General features: G+C 52.8%; 9 protein-coding genes across 9 annotated transcripts; 5 read left to right on the forward strand and 4 right to left on the reverse strand.

Moving 5' to 3' along the window:
• Positions 1 to 101: 101 nt before the first annotated feature.
• On the reverse strand, positions 102 to 1,337 carry PV08_05500 (uncharacterized protein; the record flags this gene model as incomplete). Its single annotated transcript, XM_016379843.1, has 1 exon — positions 102 to 1,337. The coding sequence occupies one exon, from the start codon at positions 1,335 to 1,337 to the stop codon at positions 102 to 104; it is 1,236 nt and encodes a 411-aa protein (XP_016235670.1).
• A 659-nt stretch (positions 1,338 to 1,996) lies between these two features.
• On the forward strand, positions 1,997 to 3,097 carry PV08_05501 (uncharacterized protein; the record flags this gene model as incomplete). The annotated part of the gene is made up of 3 exons (XM_016379844.1): positions 1,997 to 2,149; positions 2,216 to 2,895; positions 2,947 to 3,097. The coding sequence occupies 3 exons, from the start codon at positions 1,997 to 1,999 to the stop codon at positions 3,095 to 3,097; spliced, it is 984 nt and encodes a 327-aa protein (XP_016235671.1).
• Positions 3,098 to 3,953: 856 nt separating this feature from the next.
• Positions 3,954 to 6,269, forward strand: PV08_05502 (uncharacterized protein; the record flags this gene model as incomplete). Its single annotated transcript, XM_016379845.1, has 2 exons — positions 3,954 to 4,579; positions 4,631 to 6,269. 2 exons carry the CDS (start codon positions 3,954 to 3,956, stop codon positions 6,267 to 6,269), a joined length of 2,265 nt encoding a protein of 754 aa, XP_016235672.1.
• Positions 6,270 to 6,744: 475 nt separating this feature from the next.
• On the forward strand, positions 6,745 to 7,326 carry PV08_05503 (uncharacterized protein; the record flags this gene model as incomplete). Its single annotated transcript, XM_016379846.1, has 1 exon — positions 6,745 to 7,326. The coding sequence occupies one exon, from the start codon at positions 6,745 to 6,747 to the stop codon at positions 7,324 to 7,326; it is 582 nt and encodes a 193-aa protein (XP_016235673.1).
• Positions 7,327 to 7,867: 541 nt separating this feature from the next.
• On the reverse strand, positions 7,868 to 9,820 carry PV08_05504 (uncharacterized protein; the record flags this gene model as incomplete). The annotated part of the gene is made up of 3 exons (XM_016379847.1): positions 7,868 to 8,930; positions 9,020 to 9,402; positions 9,509 to 9,820. 3 exons carry the CDS (start codon positions 9,818 to 9,820, stop codon positions 7,868 to 7,870), a joined length of 1,758 nt encoding a protein of 585 aa, XP_016235674.1.
• Positions 9,821 to 10,860: 1,040 nt separating this feature from the next.
• On the forward strand, positions 10,861 to 12,165 carry PV08_05505 (uncharacterized protein; the record flags this gene model as incomplete). Its single annotated transcript, XM_016379848.1, has 3 exons — positions 10,861 to 11,009; positions 11,077 to 11,314; positions 11,374 to 12,165. 3 exons carry the CDS (start codon positions 10,861 to 10,863, stop codon positions 12,163 to 12,165), a joined length of 1,179 nt encoding a protein of 392 aa, XP_016235675.1.
• An 845-nt stretch (positions 12,166 to 13,010) lies between these two features.
• On the reverse strand, positions 13,011 to 13,989 carry PV08_05506 (uncharacterized protein; the record flags this gene model as incomplete). Its single annotated transcript, XM_016379849.1, has 2 exons — positions 13,011 to 13,808; positions 13,882 to 13,989. 2 exons carry the CDS (start codon positions 13,987 to 13,989, stop codon positions 13,011 to 13,013), a joined length of 906 nt encoding a protein of 301 aa, XP_016235676.1.
• Positions 13,990 to 15,255: 1,266 nt separating this feature from the next.
• On the forward strand, positions 15,256 to 16,721 carry PV08_05507 (3-isopropylmalate dehydrogenase; the record flags this gene model as incomplete). The annotated part of the gene is made up of 2 exons (XM_016379850.1): positions 15,256 to 15,533; positions 15,644 to 16,721. 2 exons carry the CDS (start codon positions 15,256 to 15,258, stop codon positions 16,719 to 16,721), a joined length of 1,356 nt encoding a protein of 451 aa, XP_016235677.1.
• Positions 16,722 to 17,185: 464 nt separating this feature from the next.
• Positions 17,186 to 20,233, reverse strand: PV08_05508 (uncharacterized protein; the record flags this gene model as incomplete). Its single annotated transcript, XM_016379851.1, has 1 exon — positions 17,186 to 20,233. One exon carries the CDS (start codon positions 20,231 to 20,233, stop codon positions 17,186 to 17,188), a length of 3,048 nt encoding a protein of 1,015 aa, XP_016235678.1.
• Positions 20,234 to 21,044: the final 811 nt, after the last annotated feature.

Genomic DNA, 21,044 nt, shown 5'->3' on the forward strand with positions numbered 1-21,044 from the left:
CCAAGGCGTATGTACCAAGGCGTATGTACCAAGGCGTATGTACCAAGGCGTATGTACCAAGGCGTATGTACCAAGGCGTATGTACAAAGAAATCACAGAGCTCAACCAAGTGCACTGCGAAATTGTTTCAGCAGACCACTATCCTTCCCATACCAAGCTTCGCCCACGACCTTTCCACCCTTGCGCTTCCCCTGGCTGCGTTCCCTTCTTTCCGTTGCCTTGAGCAATGTGTCATCAACATCATCACCAGCGTCATCGGTCTCGCCAAACGCAGGCTTCCCAACGTCCCATTCCCTCTGCTCACCCTTCTTTGACCATGTAACATCTCGTAAATCACCATCGGCATCCAGTCGGGGGTTTGAGGATGCACTCTTCTCCCACCGGTCAATCTCGTCATCATCGAAGCCAGCTTCCCGAAGCCGTTCAGCTTGTTTTTCGCGCCACGCTCTGCGGTCGCGGAGTGCTTCCAGAGCATTGTCCCAGTCTGCCGCTTCGGTGTCTGATTCTGGATCCGCCCCGACATCGAGAGATGGATTATAGTTGGAAACGAAATGCGCGTCAATGTTGGAAGATTGACCGCCTCGAATAAATCCGCGTCCTCGCTTCGTCGTCGTTGATTGGTCTCGAGGACTCGGTCCCACTATCGACTTCAAAGGATCTGAAGTTGTTGAGGAATGAGAACTTCGCCTGCGATGTCTGTGGGTACGAGATGATTCGGGCGTATCGTCTTTTCTGTTATGGAGCCTGTCGATAGATCTCGAGCGTGACCTGGACAGTCGTAGAGACTTATGGTCATCTGAACGTCTCCTCTGCCGTGACCTACGTTGAGGCTCACTTCTCTCGTCGTCTCTTCTAGTCCTGTATCTTCTTTCCCTGGTCCTGCTGAGCTCTCCGTCAGGACTTCGACTGCGACGGGTCTTTTGTGATCGATGGGCTCTGGGGCGTCTAGCTCTCTTGTCCTCGTCGTCACTGTAGCTCAGACGCCTTTTCTTTCTGTCAGGTTCCCTTGGCTTTTCCCGATGGTGCCCATGATGCTCATCTTTGTCGTGGTGTTTTCGGGTTCGGTCCCCCTCGGACCTTGGGTCATCTCTAATTGCTCTAAGACGCGCTCTGGCCTCAACTTCTTCCCTCTTCTTCAGTGCTGCATTATGACTATCTGCTTCGCGAACCAGGGTCTTCAGAAACCGTGTGTTGGGCTTCAATCCTGAAGCAGTCGACTTCGCAGGCAGGAGTGCCGACATTCCTTGAGAAGCATACTTGATCGAACTCTTTCGTGCGTCTTCGGCGAGTAATTTGGCAACATATTCGTCATCATCGAAATCCTTTATATTAGACATGTTAAACTCTGTGTCTCCAGTTAGCAAATTTGTAGAACATGGTGGTCAAAGCGACAACTGACCTGGGAAAGGAAAGTGAAAATGGCACAGAGGATGTGAGATGGACATCTGAGAATTCTCGACTCGGCAGAGTTGCCTCACCGAGCACGATGAAGTAGTTGCATAACACCAGACAACACCCTCCCTTATAACCTGCATGTTACGGAGTGACAGCAGAATCATTCAATTACTGCCTTAGGTTTGATATTTCTTCTACGTTCCTCATCTATACCGGTAAGCACGACTTGCCTCGTGCTCGTGCTCGCTCGTACAGAACTTCCCCGTTTGATGGCTCCCTCGAATGTTCCCCCGCACTACTCCAACATGTTGTTTCATACGCAGTGTGTCCGTTTGCGGAGAATGAGCAAGGGGCTGACACTTCCAGCTAGCACCATTTGTAGAGACGCTGACGGGACAGACCCATGGGGCTCGGCAGATGTATTTTGAACGGCAAAGACTTGCCGAAATGTACCATAGACGATCACTGATACCGGCTGGACATCAGACTTATATAGTGACCCCCGGCAGTTCCAGTCCTCTAGGACAACAACAGTGAGTTTCTGCTCTTTGCATAACCGGTAGGATCCATCCGTGTTATCTATCCCTTCTTCACCGTCAAAATGCCGGGAGTTCTCATCAATCCAGAGGTTGAGTTCAACCACCTCAAGATCAAGCCACTCCATCCTACCTTTGCTGCAGAGATTGAAGGAGTTGATTTCTCGGAACCGGTCTCGGATGAGGTCTTCAACGAGATACTCGCTGCGTCGGCCAAGGTGAGTTGGGAACCTCCCTAGGAGGACCGGCCCGTCGACCATACTTGACACTGATGGCGAAGACAGTATGGCGTGATTGTATTCCGCAACACCGGCCTCGACGACAGGGGTCATGTCGAGCTCTCACGCCGCTTTGGAGACCTGGACGACATCAGGCCGTACATGACGAATGGGCGCAAGCCAAGATACGAATTCTATGAGCTCTTTGACGCCGGCAACATCGACCCCGAGACTGACACGGTCTTGTCTCCCGACTGCCCGCGAGCTCAGTATAACAAAGGAAACGCACTTTTCCACGTCGACTCGTCATTCAACCCCCGACGAGCCTCGTACTCACTGTTGAAGGCGCATGAGTTGCCCCCGCCAAACACTGGAGGAAACACCGGCTTTGCTGATACCCGAACAGCCTTTGACGAGCTCGACCCAGAATTGAAAGCTGAGCTGCTAGAACATGACTATGTCGGTGCTCATTCGCTGTACTCGTCACGAAAGAAGGCTGCGCCGGAATACTTCAAGGACGTCGACGTGAACGCATATCCCATGCACAAGCACAAGATTGTTCAAAAGCACGAACCATCTGGGAGGATGAACCTGTATATTGCGGCTCATATGGATCATATTGTCGATGTGCCCCCCGAGCAATCGAGGGCACTGATGGACAAACTTATGGCACACGCAACGCAGGACAAATATACCTTGAGCATTCCCTGGAACAACCCCGGGGACTTGGTCATCTGGGACAACACGTAAGTCTGAGGTCTCGAAGAGATAGTCTCTGATGCTGACGTTTGCCACAGTTGTGTCATGCATCGCGCTGAAGGAGGTTCGTTCGCTGGGAAGTATCGACGAGATTTGCGAAGGACAACGGTCCACGACGCTAGTAGTCAAGCATGGGGTTTAAATCCACTCGAGTCCAAGAGGCCTGGATTTGCAGTGACTGCGTTGTAGTTTGAAGTTGCTGGTAGATCTTCTCGTACTCGAGATAGCTGTCCCTGTCGTATGGTTGAATTTACTTGTCCATCATATGTACTTAGCTCTTCGAGTCCTCTCATGCATCGCTAGTGGTGTGTGGTTCTCACTTCAGCCAAGTCCATCGCCATGTATCGCGTAGCACGTTTGACATCAATGTTGTCTGTGTATAAGAGTTTCGCGTCGCACCTAGGCCCCAAAAGTTATCGATGGTGGTCTTACCCACCGGATACTCCGAGCTAAAAAATCGGATTGCACAGACCAAGCTAGCAACAGTCGAGGCTAGTTATAGTCCTCCATGGAAATTCTAAGGCCGGGAAAGGGACAAGGTCCGTCATATGTACTGGTGGTTCGTGGTCTGGCCAATTCTTCTCTCCACCGTCTCCACAACGAGCAAACCGTGTTTCTCGTCCAAGCCGACATTTTTGTCCTGTCTCCCTCTATTCGGTACCACCTTGACTGCCACAAGAGTCGGCCGCTCCTCTGTCGGTGGTATGCCTTCGCCAATCAGACTGTCGGGGCTACCGCCAAGTTCTTCATCTGGCACTCCGCCTTTCCCTCCAACTCAAGCGAGACTCATCTTTTCTCACGCGATCTTCTTTAGTCGGGAGAGCTCAGATTAGCCGGCCGTCAGTACCCACTCAGCGCAATGGTCTGGCTTGAGGCCTACGGAGAGTACTAACTTGAGATTTATCATGGCGTTCGCGCCCTCCGAAAAACCTGTGATGGCGCTGACTCTGCTTCACGTGGGTGTGAGGAAAGAGAACATGTCCTTGTCGGCCTTTGATGTCCTTTCAATTGTTCTATGACTGCTCCCTTCTCCTTTTGAAGCACCATGGGTGAGCGGGACGAGATCCATGAAGCGCCGCAGACGACGGTCGAAGATGTTACCCCCGAAGACACCGTCTGTGTCAATCACGAACATGCCGAACGTATGGATGGCGCTTTCCTCTCTATCGTCTTGAGTGCATCAATTCCATGCGGCCTGGTGATCATCGTCTCGGCCATCTTACTTGGAGTCATCTATGGCTTCGAGGTCGACCGCAATCAGGGATGGCCCCAATTGCTACTCGCCAAGGATGAGGGTGGCCAGTTGGGACTGTGGGCAACGCTCAACGACTGGAAAAAGACAGGAGGAGGTGCGGCCATATTTGTCGACTTTAATCCTTCCTCTCTTACTGCGATCGCCTCATTGACCGGGAAGATCATCCCGTACCTGTCGAGCTCCATCATGGCGCTTGTTGCCTTTTTCGTCGCACGGCGGGTTATTCTTATATCTCAGCAAGGCAAGAGTCACGAACTGCTGTCGCCTCATCAAATGTCCATCTTGATCGGGCTACTTGGTGGTAATAGCTACGGGCCTTTGAAGGATTGCGTTCACTACCACGTTAAGCACAAGAAACGATGGTTGGCCCCAATCCCACACGCGTTTTCGGCACTGGCAATTGTAACGGCACTAGCGTGAGTGCTCCTTGTCTGAATATATGGCTAAGACACTAATATACTCTTTAGACTCGTCATCCCTATTGTCGATACCTGGTTTGCAACTACCGTGACTCCCGGCAAAGTCACAGTCGTGAAAAAGTTTCTCGTTGAAAATGCTACGACTTACGGTCGTGGCACCAACTATACGGTTGATCCTTATTATTCACTGAACGCCGATAATTGTAATTATGACCAGTGGTACTCTATCAACCAGATCTCAGGTCTCAAGTTCCCATGTAACGCATTATGGTGGGACCAGAATAACACAGCTACGGGCAATGATAGTGTCTTGACGAACACGACGGACTGGGACTACAGCATTCTCAACATCAATGAAATCTCCCAGACGATTGCCAACCAGTCAAGCAAGAATGCCATCATCGTGTGGCCTCCACAAAACCAAACAGTCAACAGCCACCACTTCCTGGCCGCTCTCAATCTTGACACATCAGTCGACTTCCGTGCGAGTACTTTTGCAGTCAGAACTCAATGTAAACCGATGACAAGCACTTGTTTTCCACAAACACCAAGCCAGCTTGCAGAGAAAAAGCTTCAAGGTCTCAATGCCACTTATCTAGGGGACGACTACGAATTCAGTTGTACCCCTGGCTTCACTGGTGATCTGAGGTCAAATGGAGTCAGCGTTGCAACGGGCCTCCGTCAGACAAGCAAGACCTCGAACGGCATCGGATTCTCTCCGGATGCAGCCCTCAGTCGTATGATCGGCAACAGTGCAAGCCAGCTGGAATTCGGAGCCTATACCAATCCTTTATATTTTGGTGCTTGGTCGGTAGGCTTTAAAACCCTCAACGGAGCGCTTAAACTCTCCGAGGCCACCGACCCTTGGGAAGGCGATCCAGAAATCTATTATGATCAATACAACAAATTCGCATGGATGCTGAATTGTAGCTCTTCAATCTACCAAGTCAGCTACGACTGGGTCAACGGGACCATCCAGCGTTTCGATACCACCTTGGTCGGCGACCCACTCATTGGCGGCGTCGTCTCTTATCCATTCGTCTCCGGGATAAACGTCGCCCACAGTTGCATCGAGTGGGCAACCATCAAAGTCCAAAATTCCAATGGTTCGAATGGCATAAGTCACGACTGGGCGGAATATTTCTCGTCCTGCGCCATATCCATGCTTGCTTCGCCGCTGCAAGGCATTCCACCAGTCTTGGTGCAGACGAGAGATGACAGCTATGCCGCCACGCGTGTCCCGATCGTGCCACTGTTCGCCCTACTGGCCTTCAAGTTTGTATACTGTCTAGCTGTCTTCATTCTGGCTGTGGCAGCATACAAATTCACCAACCCCGCGGAGACGCAGTCTGTCAAGGAGAGGCTCTCGGTTAAAGGCCTAGCGGCGACCGCGTTCTCTGATGGTCCAAACCACCAACAAGTTGCGGTTAAGAATGTCGAACAGCTGTTCCAGCCTTCAGCGCCCAAAGCTCCTGACGCCGAAGCCGCCACCCCACCACCGCCAGATCAAAAAGTCGGCATGGTAATGACCGAAGCTGGCGGTTGGGCTTTTGTGAAACTCGCCGCCGGCAAAGTGTATGATGCAGTATCTCCGATTTTTGAGAAGGAGCTGATGCAGGAGGCCAACACTGGGACTTTTGGCACTGGAGGAAAAGAGGTGGCCAATTGGGTTTCACTTGTAAAATAAAGCAGCAATGTGATATTTAATCCTCATCCAGGGTCAAGGGTGTATCAAAAAGACAAGTATACATTGTTCAGAATGTGAGCACTTGTCAGTAGACAGGTACCTGTAAAATAAAGTCCCAGGGCGGCATCATCCTCTTACCGGATCAACCACGCCTTGGCGTTCTTATGTAATGCGTGTGGTTGGGCAGGCACTCTGCGTACTTGGGCGTCGACATCCCCGCGCTCCGAGTACATCGTCTTACTGCAATACAAAATCCTCTAGAGCGGTGACGTTTCCCTCTTCGTACGTGACCACATCTTGGTTGGGCGTTCTGAGTCTCCTTTGTGATAAAAGCACCCCGTCCCAAACTACTTAACATACCTCCAGAGTACGAGCGACGACCTCTGGAATTCCAACGACCTGCTCAACTTCAACCAACCTAGAAAGAGATACAAGTCACTAAACGAGTGCGCGCCTTTCCGAACCGTCCTCGACCATGGCGAACGTAAACTGGCGGACGATAAACGTCGACGCCTACGACCCCGAGTCGGCGCTGAACTTCCCCATGACCACCCTCCTCCCAGCCAACCTCCCGGCACCGTCCACGTCGGCCGAGTCAGCACAGATCGGGCAGCAGGTCCGCCAACTGCTCCGCGCCGGCGACAGCTTAGGCGCGTTGCAGTCGGCGCTCGAAACGGCGCCCTTCGCAGGCGACGAGTCGGCGAAACAAGTCCACCTCACGACCGTCCTCGAGGTGCTGCAGGGCATCAGGCAGAGCGACGTCAGCAAGTTACTCGCTGAGATGCTCGGGCAGCCTGGCGGCACCGCCCTGGGGGACACGCTGATGAAGTACATCTACAAAGGCATGGCTAGCGGCGCAGGCGGCAGCGGCAGCGGTGGCAAGGGCGTGAGCCCCCAGGCAACGGGGTCGGGCTTCAGTCAGATACAATCGAGAAATTTTGGAGAAGGCGGCGGCGGACAGGTGATGAGCGTGTTGCTCAGTTGGCATGAGAAGCTGACGGAGGTGGTTGGCGTCGGAGGTATTGTCAGAGTCATGTCTGATCGCCGGACGGTATGAACCCGAGAAATGGATATCAAAAATCCCAGCACATAAAGACACCGATCCGCATGATGTCTGGCCTGTGAGTTCCAACTGGGTTCGTACGACGGCTCTGTCTTGTGAGCTCCGACCGGTTTCACATGATGTCTCTCTCGGCCTTGTCAATTCCAGCTACTTCCACATCATGACTCTCGATCAGGTCTTAGGAGTTCCAACAAATTTCACTATATGTCTCGTGGAGAGTCTAATAAACTCGTGAGAAAAAGGGTATTCCAGGAATCACTATGGACCACTGTACTACAGGTTGATAGAACAGGGCAACGCACGTCGACGTAGCTTCTCGAATTGACGAATGAATGGCATTGTGCCTGTATGAGTTTGAAGAAATTACCCATACGTCCTCCATAAGGAGTAGGTATGTGAGTAACCTACTTACATGTGTAAAGTACCAACAATTCTTTGGGGTATCAGTATCACGCTAGCTCGAGGACCACCAGTTTGCTTTTGTTTTTGTTTTTGTTTTTGTTTTTTTTTGAAACCGATGGCTTGCTTCCAGCTTTTAGCAATCGACTCGTCCAATGCCGAGAACCATCCAATAACTTAGTTCCCTCTTCCCATCGTCGGCATCGTCGGCATCTCCTCCCTCGAGAAGTTTGCCGTCTTTCTTTCGGCGGCGCTCGAGGATCCCGCCGTCCTCGTCCGTGACGGTCCATTCGAGCCTCACTCTGATGGGGATTTCAACGACGTCCTCGTCTTCGTCCAAGACGTCGCCTTGTTTTCTGAATATGGACGCCGGCACAATCTCCAGCACGACGCTGACCCAGTTTCTCCCCTGGTCGTACAGTTTGCCGGCGATCTGGTCGCCGCCCTCCGTGGCCCTGGTGCTGGGAAGGTTGCTGTTGCTGTTGGTTGTTTTCAACGCGTCGTCCCACGCGTCGCTGTTCTTGCCGATCTGGAACTGCGGACACAGAATCGTCACGCGGTGGCCATGCTTGCCGGGAGTGACGCTCGGGGTGCCGAGACTGACGCTCACGTCCTCGAACAGGGGGTTGCGCAGCGTCATGATGAACTGCACGGGTTTGGCGGCGGGGAGGAGCACGTCGGCGCTGCCGTCGGGCCCCGAAGGTGGTGGTAGGCCGCCTCCGCCGGGGACAGGAAGCGGTTTGACGGTCACGTAGGGGATGTAGTTGAGCGCGATGAGCTTGATGCGGTAGCGTGCCGAGCTGATCTTCAGCTCCGGTCGCGTCAGGATGTGCTTGCAGGCTGCGCAGCGCTTGGAGCGCTTGGTGCGCATGAGTGTCGGCATCGGCTTGAGGTCCCGCGCTTTCACGGCGTCTGGGTTGCCGATGAATGACGGGTACTGGAACGCACGTTGGGAAGAGGTCGTGGCTTCGTCGTAGTCGAACGGCTCGGAAGGCTGCGCGGCTTGGAATCCTTCGTCGCGCGTGCGGGCCTCGCGCATGATGGTGAGTTTCTGACGGGACCGCTTCAGTGAGCTGGACGGGTTGGTGTAGATGTTCATGATCCGTTGGAGGGACGACGGGGAGGAGTAGGCCATGTCGAATGTCGATGCTGGGAAGTCGGCGTCGGTGGCGGACGATTCTGTGATTTGTTCTTTGTAACTGTCGGGGTGAGCTATGTCAGTAATCGATTTCCCGAACTCTAGCGTCTCTCTTCCCCAATCCCGTGGAACGGTTGGGTGTAAACTCACAATGTCTTGAGAGCGTTGAACCTGGATGCTGCGTCCATTGGTGCTGTTCTCGGCACGGCTTTGTCTGATGGTTCCGACGTCTCGGTCTGGTCGTCGGAAGGAGAAAACGGCGGCAAAGCAAGTGAGGATGTTCTGGGAGGTTGGTCTTGACCCGAGTACGAAGATTTGATGATGGAAGATGATCTAGACTTAGCTCCTCCTCCGTTGGCGAGCTCGTCCATCTGAGTACGGATGCCCGTGGGCTTGTCGAACTTAAGGCCGACATCAAGCGTGTTCCACATGCAATAATTGCAGTTGAGAATGAATGGTCCTTCCTTCGGGTCTCCAACAGACGTTGTAATCATCTGAGAGGTACATATGGGACAATGGTAACAGTTGCGTGGCTGAGATCCGCTGGTCAGCACAGATGAAAAGAAATTACCCTTTGGAGGAAGCAATGCCGAAGAGATGGGGACAATGTTCAAAGCCATTCCAGCAGTAAAGACTTACACATCTGTTGCCTTCGCCTCTGACCATGACTTTTGGGCTCTCGAACAAGCAGTCTGGGCAGTATACAGCGTTGATTTCCTCTGTCACACAGCGGGGACATTTGATATCGTGGCACTCTTCGCAGTAAAGGAGATTTTCAGGGGGGAATAGCGAGAAGGACGACCGAGGTTGTCGAGGATCAAAGGTTTCTTCGTCTTGCTGGATTTGTTGATCCAATTCCACCTCCCGCGAGAGCCTCTTGGAAGTCAGTGCCCGCCGAGACGCATCGGAACAGGGGCAGGAAATGAAGGTGTATGGAAACAAGCTGGCCATGGTTAAGATTACAAAACCCGGGGGCGAGAGACTCAGTTCCTCCCCTTGATGGAGTCATCTGGCTCATCAGAGGATGGCTGGAGTGTGAAACATCCTTACAAGGTGTCGCTACGGTCGTATTGGGTTCCTGTTACCCACTGGTGGATGTGTTGGACGTTTGAATACCGTCGACGCGCTCGAAACGCTATCGGCAAAGATTCCTTGTTTGGTTGGTATCAACAGACTGTTTTCGCTGGCGACCTCTTCGCTCGTGGACACCCATGTTATTGGCGGTCTATTTATTGATTTCTGTCACATGAAGAGTGACGGACAAGGTGGGCTCAAACTTTGGTCAAGATAAAAACCGTCTACTCTATCCATTCAAGTCCAGGCTTTACAGTTCCCAGGTGGTCAAGCCAACAAGCATCGCAGATCTCTACTACGAGGGCAGTACTTAGCTAAACTGTCATGTCGATAAGCACCGTCTAGCTTATCGTGGAGGTGATCAATGCCCTGTCACTCAACTGAGTGGTATTGTCCCGTCGCTACTGGACCGTCCTGAATCTCCTGGGTATTTCTTATTCCAAGACTCTCTGGTGGGGTGTCCGCTTACGTGTCACGATGTTGTGCCAAAGGCCACGCAAAAGATATCCTGAGAGTGGTTTCGCATACGCGGCACTCCGCTTTATCATAAGTACCTCAAAACGATGGCGTACTTGGGGCAGCAGCTAAAACTATAGTATCCAGTTCTACAATGGGTTCTGTCATAACAACCCGCAGCGTTGATCAGAGGCCAATTGAGACACGAGTCAGTCTTCGGCCTAGTATTGGTCGATGCTCCCTCTGGACACTTCCTTGTTGATAACCAAGCGTGCATAAGTCCGGTTAAAGACAGGATCGACTGCAGGAAGCGATAACGCAGAAGACGGACATGGATTGGTGGCGTGGCCGCTCTCAACTCTCGTCGCAAACCCCCGAACCCCAATTGAGGACCAACTCGTGTTCACCTACGTTGTCTTGGTTGAAGAAGTTGCACTCAATTCAATACACTTGGAACAACAATGTTTGATGCTGTGGTTGTGGGCAGTGGCGCGGCTGGGATCGCCACGGTTGGCAATATTCTTGATTGTCATGAATCTGCCAGTATACTCTGGATAGACCCAGAGTTCAACGGAGGCAGAATAACCAAGAAATACCTGGATGTTTCAAGGTACGCGTGCACTTCTTGACGATGGCAGTGGTGAAGATGGTGCTGACCACTCTCACTTCACCCACAGCAATACCAAAGTTGCTGTCTTTTTGCAATTTGCCCATGCTCTCGAGCCATTCCGTGAGATTGTCCGCTCAACACCGAAACCGAACGCCGTGCACGTACTTGAATGCCTCGACACCAACGCGGGATGTGACCTGCATTATGCATCGAACATGTTGTTGATGTTGACCGAGGGACTGAAAGAGCTCCCAAATGTGCAACCACTGATCGGCACTGTCGTGGAAGCCAACTTCGACAGCAAGGTAGGCGAACAAAATTATTCTCCTAGATATCCTCCAGTGTCCTGATGGGTGTCTTTCAGTCACTAGCCTGGTCCATCCAGGTTCAAGATGAGGAGTCATCATCCTTCATTCACGACATCTCGACTCGAAAACTTGTCCTATGCACAGGATCTTCCCCATCTGTATGCGATCTAGGATCGGCGGGAGCGTCAGTGAAGCCCATCCATCTTGACGTGGCTCTTAGTCGACCTAGCCTTCGATGCGCGCTGCCTCCCGACGGGAGCGTCCACGTTGCAGTTCTGGGCTCCTCACACAGTGCCATCGTGGTGATAATGAATCTGTACGAGCTGGCGACCAGAAGCCATCCGCATCTCCGGATCAAATGGTTCACTCGACGGCCACTGCAGTACGCCACACCCATGTCCGACGGTCGAATTGTGCGTGACAACACGGGGCTGAAAGGCAGATCAGCCGATTTCGCCCGCAATCACCTAGAGGATGGCAGATTTGAGACATCACCTGTGAGTCAATACTTGCAAAGATATGACTGCTCAGTCAACGAGGAAGGGGTGTATCAAACGCAATTGACCCAGTGCACCCATGTGGTGCAAGCGATTGGCTTCAAGCGCGACCCGGTACCTCCACTCCGGGTCGACAGCAAGAGGCTGGCCACACTTTCATACGACAACCGAACCGGCTTGTTCCAGGACGGCTCAGGCCATCGGATCCCTGGGTTATGTGGCGCGGGTATTGCCTTTCCTGAGAAAGTGGTTGACCCGGCCGGCAACACCGAGTACGCCGTTGGATTTTGGAAGTTTATGAACTACCTGAGACGAGTGGTTCCGCAACACTGGGATATCAGGAAGGAGTAAATACATTGGGATGTTTGTTGAAGGCATGATGCATCCTGCAGGGTGTCTTGGCCGGGAAATGCCAGCTTAAATGCATTTTTCTTCGTTGATGCAGTGGGAGTAGTGACAATCATTCCATACAAATTCAATTCCGGAAGTCAGTCTTGGGACCGTCGCCCTGCAGTCTGCTTATATATGCTGGCGCAGTATCGTTAGGTCCTCTTGCGCCAACCTTCGCCCAAATCACGCAATACGGCCACACAACGGTCGTGAATGAAGCCGTGTATTGGGCCAGCTTAACAACCATCGAGTTGCAACAATCTACTCTGTATGCGGTCAGGTCTCCTTTTCTCAAAGCCACATCTAAATCGACATCCCGTCACATCCCCACGCCATGAGTATTTTGTCTCTGCAAATGTGCCGGCGTCATCGTCGGAGTCCTGGATGAAGATAGATCTTTCCCTTCTGGCTAGCTGGGAGTGATAACAAGGACACACACTCTCTGTAACTGGCTACGGTGAAACAGGACATCCGTTTGTAGATGGAAGTCAATTCTTGTGGCATCCTTCGAGTTTTCTCCGCCTCCGTTAAAGAGAACCCCAGCAGAGATTAAACACGGTGGGAGCGGGGACTACCAAACGCCAACTCCCCTGCAACCCTCCGAGGACGCGGCACCATAATTGAAGCTTCGGCACACTGCCGTCTCCCTAACCCTACGCTAGACGTTCGGAAACAGGGCAGTAATAATGTTGGCTAAAGAGAGCTAACACTTTAATCACCGCGCCAGCATCAACGAGACCAACACAGGCGGATGTGCTTGTGGCCGCTTCAGCGCCAATGACTAGGACGAATGTAGAATGATGCGTTCAGCATTCGCCCCACCATTTGTGACGAACTTCTTCCATCTTGACCTCCTCAGGATCGGGTCGGTCGAGAAACTGGTCAAGCTTGCTCTGCCATCCTGGTTTCATTGTGTTCCCAAACCAGGCTGATGTGTATTCCCAATACTGGGGATACCATCCTGAGAACTCCCAGTCAATGATACCAACCACTTTTCCCTCTCGGATGAGAATGTTGGACGGATTCAAATCGCCGTGTGTGAAGACTGGCGGAGGCCACGGCCCATCTTGCCGATTCATCATCTCCTGAAGGCCGTGCCAATCTTGGTCGCGCTCTCGACCTTGTAGATCTTCGGGCCGTAAGCCTTTTCTAAGCCAGAAGTGGAAGTCTCGGATGGTCTTGAAAGGTCCGAAGCGATGGTTCCCCTGAGGTATGCGGGAATCATACAGTGACCCACCAACGCAGCTCTCTACCCCCGTGCATGGAGGTGTGAGAGCGCGTAACTCCCGTATTATGTCCCTCAATTGCGAGAAGACATCCTCAAGTGATTCTTTTGGCATGGTCTTCAGGGCTGTCGAGAGCTCATCGCCCTGTATCCTTTCCATGACAATGTATGCTCTGTGCCTGCATAGAAAAGAGCAGTAGACCTTGGGAACAGGGATGGCCGTATTCTCGGCTAGGTATTTCATGGTTGCGCCTTCCGTCAGATGGACGCGGAAACCCGTCTTGAGGATTTTGTGTTTCGAGATGGGTACACAGAGACCGTCTCGATGGTAAAGCTTCCCTGAAGTATGCAGTGCTAATCGTGTCAAAAACCGGCGTAACTATGTGTTGTTGATGGCAAGGCGTTCAGTCCCATCGTGCTGAGCGTCAAAGTTATATTCAGACGGGACGTACTGATGTGCCATTTTGCGATGATGCGGCAAACAAGGGAACGCTGGCTTTCGTGGGAGAGATGAACGAAGGAGCCGCCTCAGGAGCGAGCACCGGGGTTGGGGCCTTCATTAACCTGAGCCAGAGAGAGTGGTCAGGAGAGTACGGGGAGCATATTCAGACAAGCGATGCAGGCCTGAGCAGGTGCAGAGCGAATTGAATTCAAAAGAGCGAGTAAGATACATATCTCCTCACGCTCGCGAGGTGGACAGTGGGAGCTGTTGTCGGCTCGGAAAATCAAGTCTAATCAGTGAGATGAGCTGAGCCTACTGTGTACAGTCAAGCCATTTGACTACCAGTGGTTAGACCAGCAGCGGAGATATCTTTCCCCGCTCCGAGAGGGGTGGAGATGCCACACTATTGTTGTTCATATACGAGTCCACCCCATTCTCGATTTTATGTTCAGTCCATATCTGGCTTTGCAGGGCAGATGTTGCGACAATCAGAAGACAATGGAGGCCATAAAGCACACAAACTTAGCATGTCAATGGAGTTTCGAGCATTCTATCATGAGTTCAGATGGGCAGCGACGTTCCAGCCGTCGATAGCTGACTGCTCGCTTGTCAGACTCTCATAGTCTTTTTATGAGGTGTTCATGCTGACCGTGAATATGTCCACGATCTCTGGCGCAAACACGGAGTCTAGGATCAGGTTCAGGGAGGAAAGGAGTCGTGATTCTCTATGAGTGTGTTACAGTAGTCTGCTTCTTAGCCGCATTTTGGCTGTAGGCAGCAATGAGGGTCGTGAAGGTGACAATGCTGTTTGCCTTGGGCTAGCTGTGTCTCTGCTGCTGGTGCGGAGAAGTGTCCTCGTGAAGTTCTGTACCGTACGACTTAATGCTGCTCCGTGATCGGCGTCTCGACGGGCTCACTCTCGGATGGTGCCACATCGGAGGAGAGAGCGAAACCTCCTTTCTCCAACATTTTACTAACCACCCGCAATCTCCCCGTCATATCATAGGCCGATGGACAGGCGGTATTGATGATTGAGCGAGCGTCGGCTGTTGCAAGGGCAGAGTCGAGCGTGGAGGGGGAAAGGCCAATGCTACTCGGTCGGTCTATACTGAGATCAAAAAGTCAATAGATCCTTCCAGGTAGGAAGTGCTTCTGGCTTCACTTTTCTTTCATACCTTACAGTCTATTGCACCCCTGGGATCCTCGTACGCCGAATCTCCTGGTCGACCCAACGATCTCAAATCAATTCCCCGCTGTACAATATCCGGGGGCAGATTACAATACGCCCACAGACTGTCTCGAGGCTTCACACGCACACGCGTCGGACGTTCACCAGTGTTGACACAGCCACCACCCGCACAGGATCTTGTTCTGGCAACCCGCCATGGCAGCACCAGTACTTCCCAACTCTGGCCCGCAGACGTTCCGCGTCCTCGTCCTCCCAGGCGACCATGTGGGACCGGAAGTGATGAAAGAAGCGATCCGGGTGCTTGACGTCGTCGAGGCGTCGTCGCAGGGTCGAGTCAAGTTCCAGTACAACTGGCAGATATGCGGTGGATGCAGCATCGACAAACACGGCACGCCAATCACGGACGAAGTGTTGCGAATTGCAAAGGAGGAAAGCGACGCCGTGCTCTTTGGCTCAGCAGGGGGCCCTGAATGGTAAGGTGTAGTGAGTGCTTGCAAAAGCAACAACACAAGTCTTTACATGAAAATCCCCAACGAGGCGGCCAGACACTGACTTGGTTTTCACTCGTTATTGAATTATACAGGGGCACGAAACCACCCAATCCCGAAGCCGGGCTCCTTCGGCTCCGCCAGCACCTCGACGCCTTTGCCAACATCCGGCCGTGCAGATTCTACTCGCGCAGCCTCGTCGAGCACTCTCCGCTGAAACGGTCGATCGCCGAAGGCACCAACTTCATCGTCCTCCGCGAGAACTGCAGCGGCGCCTACTTTGGACCCAAGGTCGAGGAGCCCGACATGGCCAGCGACTCGTGGACGTACCGGCGCGAGGAGATTGAGCGGTGCGCGCGCGTGGCTGCGGCGCTAGCGACGACCATGGGCAGCGACGGCCAGGGCAACGGCCCCCCTGCGGTCGTGTGGTCCAGCGACAAGGCCAACGTGCTTGCGTCCGGCCGGCTGTGGCGGCGCGTCACGTCCGACGTCTTCGCCAAAGAGTTCCCGCACATCGACCTCCGGCACCAGCTCGCCGACAGCCTCAGCATGCTCATGGTCAAGAACCCGCGCATGTTCAACGGCGTCATCCACACGGACAACACGTTCGGGGACATGCTCTCGGACCAGGCCGGCGGCGTCGTTGGCACCCTCGGCGTGCTCCCCAGCGCGAGCCTGTGCGGCGTGCCTGACGGCCGCTCGCGCTGCCACGGCATCTACGAGCCCGTGCACGGCTCCGCGCCCGACATCGCCGGCAAGGGCCTCGTCAACCCGACCGCCCAGATCCTCAGCGCCGCCATGATGCTGCGCTACTCGTTCGCCTTGCACTCCGAAGCCGCGGCCATCGAGGCCGCCGTCGAAAAGATCCTCGACGCCCGCGACATTGGTGGCCTGGAAATCAGGAGCGGCGACCTCGGCGGCAGCGCGACCACTTCCGAGATGGGTGATGCCGTCTGTCGAGTCCTGGCCGAGATCCTCGACGGAAACAGCACTGGTGTCGCCACTGGGCAGAATGGCTCTGCTACTGCTGCTGCTGCTGCTGCTGCTACGACGGCTCCTGGGGACATGGTCTCGCCCGTGCACGAGACTCACAGCGGTGAAAACAAGCACTGGGAAAACCTACTGAAGAAAGAGCATGGTCCTACAGGGCCAGGCGAGAGTCTCGTTCTTTGAGGATGTAATAGAAATTTCCTTGACAAAATCTTTTGACGTTCTTGACACCACTCTTCGGTTCAAAAACAAGCTGCCCCGCCCCAACCACCGTCGTTCTACAAAATGATAAAGCAGACGCGGACTCAAAATAGGATATGTTCAAGTGAACAGCCCACACATGGCACTTTGACACGTAGATCCGGACTTTTCTCGCCTATTGATGTGAAAGGGGTAGAGAGGCCAACAGACCGTATTGCGTTAGGACACGGCATCAAGCAATAACAACAACAACAACAACATTGCTAACCAAGGTTCAGTGAACTGTCACTACATTACTGCTATTCGCTGCCATTCCCATTATGCATTCATAAAAACGTACTTCGTCCGGCTTATTCTGTGCTTGGGATACCAAAAACAAAAGAATCATCACTCGTTCTGGGTTCAGTGATCAACGCGCCAGCCCTTATGGACCGCCACCTACTCTATCACATGACAACACAGTCTCGGTCCCGACCTTGCATGTTGGCAGGCCTCGATGGCCCCCCACCAACGCCCTGAGGCATATACCCACCCGGTATACGCTGCGGCTGCGGCGAGTAGTACGAAGTCGTTTCGGTGTACGCACTCAGTCTCCGACCAGGTTGTCTTCTACCGGCCCCGTTTGGAGCATTCGGCCCCGGTGGATGAGGCTGGTCCACGCTTGGGCCGGGAGTGTTACTAATTGTCCCTGTAAGTTGGGTGTTCGAGTTCGCTGGGCTGGGCTCTGCTGTGGGATGAAGTGGACTACCGACTGGAGGGATATACGGTCGGCCCTTGGCAGCTTCATCGTACGTGGGTGGTGGGGCCTCATCTGACGGATCAACAGGTCGATTGACTCCTGGATTAGTAGTATGGGCATTGCGTGGTGGAATGACTGGTCGTACCTCTGGCTGTGACCTCAGTGGTATAGGAATATTACCAGAAGACCGTCGCGGAGGATGGCCGTTGCCAATGCCAATGCCAATGCCATTATTGTTATGGCCACTACTGTTGGTGTTGGTACCTGGGGTGGCGGGAGTGCTTCTGCGACGATTTCTATCAGCTCGCTGCCTCTGTTCTTCCTCTTCCTGTAGCTGTAATGCCATGGCGTAGTCTGCGTCGTGTTGTTCTTGTTGTTCTTGTGGTGATAGTGGCATCACAGATCCTGTATCATTTGGTGGCATCATTTGAGATGTTCGCCGTGAAGCTGGATGCCTTCGAGAATCATTCGCACCGTCACTGTGGCTGACAGGCATAAAGTCACCCGAAAAGAATTCGTTCTGTGTGCCTGTTATGTCAACGAGACTCTCCCAGATGACCTCATCACGATCCGCATATCCAGCGTCGGTTATCAATGCGAACAGGAGACCGCTTTCAGGATGCTTGTAGATTGTGCTGAAGTGGTCATTTCGAAACATGATGGCAAAGCTTCCTGAAGGTATCGAATTTTGTACTGCATTTAAGCCAGTCGGTGTCAATTGGGTGGGGTAGGTAGCCAGGAAATGCTTGATCGCGTTGATGTCTTCCCACATATTCTGTTCTGTTGGCGTCAAGCCTTGTCTCGTGAGTTTATACTCTAGTTCCTCCTCACCAAAAAGTAGGGCTTGAGCATCCTCATAGGTTTGTGCTGACCGGGAAAACGCCCTATGTGCATCAGAACCAGGATCTGGAAGCCAGCCATGGACAAGAGGAACCGAGAAGGCACCATAGAGCTTCATATCGGTGGTGGACTCGAATGTTCCTAGCTTTGATCGTTCTCGATCATCTTGGGGCATGCTAGTCATGGAATCGTCTAGGTCTAATAGATTCGGAGTTGGCGCGGATGCTGCAACAAATCTTGGGTTGGCATTCATACCGCTGCGTAGTCGCATCAAGAAACTATTCAACTCATCCACGTCAGGGAGGTTTCCTCCTACGTTTTCGTATCCGCGAGACAGCAGCTCGTCCATCAGGGTTTCGATGATAAGGCCCAGCGTTACCTGCTCGCGTGACCGAAGGGCCTCATCCAGAACCGCTTGGGACTCATTCGGCGCCCCTAAAATCAGAGCATTGACAAGGGCAAGTAGCGGGCATGGCCCGTTCTTGTTTTGCGTCAACATTGAAGATCTCCGCAGTCTACGAGAGCTGTGATCGAACCAATTGAAGTGCTTGATCTGATACGTCTCATTCCGCTGCTCAATCATCTTTGCGACCTCCTCATCCGAGGGTACTGTCATACGTATGCTCGGCCGCGGAGGTTTTGGCGGTGGTGGCCCCTCAGGCGGTTCGAAATATTCCGTGTCCGAACGTTGGGAGGGTCGTTTTGGCAGAGGCGGTCGATTGTCATCGTCTGCTTCCAGTAAGGAAGGCTCTTCAAGATTGCCTTGCTCAGTAGTGGCAGCATTCGGCAGGGTCTCTAACTTGTCCTTGAGCGACACAACTCCGGTATTCTGCGGACCACGGTCTAGTAAGTCATTATTGTAAGTCGAGACTTGTTTGTGCGATGGAGCGAACGGTATAGGTGGCGTTACCGAGGGAGCCGGATTCTGATTTGACACCCACGGGTTGTCTATACTATTTGACTCGGACAAGGCGGGAATTAGTGGAGGCTGTGAGCTAAAGGGAGAGAAGGGCTCTGTATGCGGAGGTGGTGGTGGTGGTGGAGGAGGAGGAGGAGGAGCCTGTGGCATGGGAGGTTGTGAAGTCGGTATCTCATCTTGCCCTTTTGCTGTTGCTAGATCTGGATATGTGAAAGCGTCGTAGGGTGACAGAGTCGTGGGCGTGCTGCCAATTTTGAGGTCCTGAAAATGATTCACAACATGATGAGCTTCTCCTCTATCAGGTTCCTTGCCTTTGGTCTCCTGAGGGTTACTCTGACCCCAATAAGGCTGGGGAAGAGGAGCACCATCCTCTATCGACTGAGAATGTGACGGCCGCCTAAACGGATTATTAGAAGCAAACGCTGTATCTGCTTCCGGTGTAGACAATCCTGGACTCAGACGTGGACCACCAGCAACTGGTTTTCTCCTTATCTCAGGAGACTTCTCTGCAGCCTCCGTATTCGCCCACGGGTCGTGACTAGTCTCGATGTTTGGCACTGACGCTGTAGGTCTCTCGGGACTCTTGTTACTTCCATCTTCTTCATCCGATTCTTCCCAGAAACCCTTCGACCGGTCACTGTCCGATGACGATCTCGGCGTGTCTCCCTGAGACTGTCCTGCTCGTAAAACGTTTGGAATGTTCGATAGAGAGGTTTGCACGGGCGAGGGTGCAGTGTCATACTGCGTCCGGGCAGAACCTGCCTTCAAAATGTCCGGCAACGGTCGATCTGCTCGCAACTCTTGCGTTGACACATCTGACCATGGGTTGTGAGAATCCTGAAAGCCGCCCTGTCTGTCCCTTGGAGATCTTGTAATGGGAGGCAGTTCAGTCGAGTCGGGTATCAGGTTGGGTTGCGTGGAGACGGTTTCAGAAGAGAAATCAGGCTGCGGCAAAGAGCCTGCGGGGTATGACAATGGTGTCTTGTGCATAACCATAATGTCGAGAGCAGAATATCGGTGTTGGGATGCGTGCTGCAGTTCGGCGCTCAAGACACTCAAGGGCGGGATTGTGTGTTGGCTGCCTGCGAGGCACTTCGCATTATAGCTGGAGACTAGTCAACAAAACCGTCGAGGGCAGCTGGGAATACATCAGGTCTGTTGCGCTGCTAGGCTGAGATCTAGACGGCAAGATCTTCCCGACACGTAGACGATCGACTGAAGAATAGATTAGTGGCGACAGGTGGTTCAGTGAAGTGATGAAAGTAACAGTCTGCGTAAGCGTTTGTTTAACGGGTTGTTTGTCTTCTCAATGCTTGGACGAGCACAGACAGGGTTGATCCTTTGCACCGCAGGTAAAGTGACGTACTTCGGTACGTACAGTAGGTACGCAGGACAATCAGGTAGCAAATAGGCGCCGATAATCGATCCAAGTACGAGTACGAGTTGCGAGTACCACAGGACGGATCCCTTAGATAGTTGGAGGAGACAGCACTCTGTGGCTGTGCCGGCCGTCCTACTACCTCTTGCGGTGAACAGGCATCACAATTAACAACTTGTCCTCCCACAAAAGTACCTAACGAGAATAGAAAAGAAAAACGGGTCCCGTCTTTAACCAGAGCCTTTTGGTAAGCAAGTCCTTCTTTGCATTGTACACCTTGAAGGCTCTATGTCCTTGATATTGCCACAGATGGAGGATCGGCCTCATCGTAGCCCAATGCTGTACGCACCAAGAAATATCCCAGTACAAAGATCCGATGCCTGCGCCTCCAGTTCAAACAGACTATAAAGCTACATAGGTCATACAAAT

This window comes from Exophiala spinifera (genome assembly GCF_000836115.1).
Source record: "Exophiala spinifera strain CBS 89968 unplaced genomic scaffold supercont1.4, whole genome shotgun sequence".
NCBI classification, from domain to species: Eukaryota; Fungi; Ascomycota; class Eurotiomycetes; order Chaetothyriales; family Herpotrichiellaceae; genus Exophiala; species Exophiala spinifera.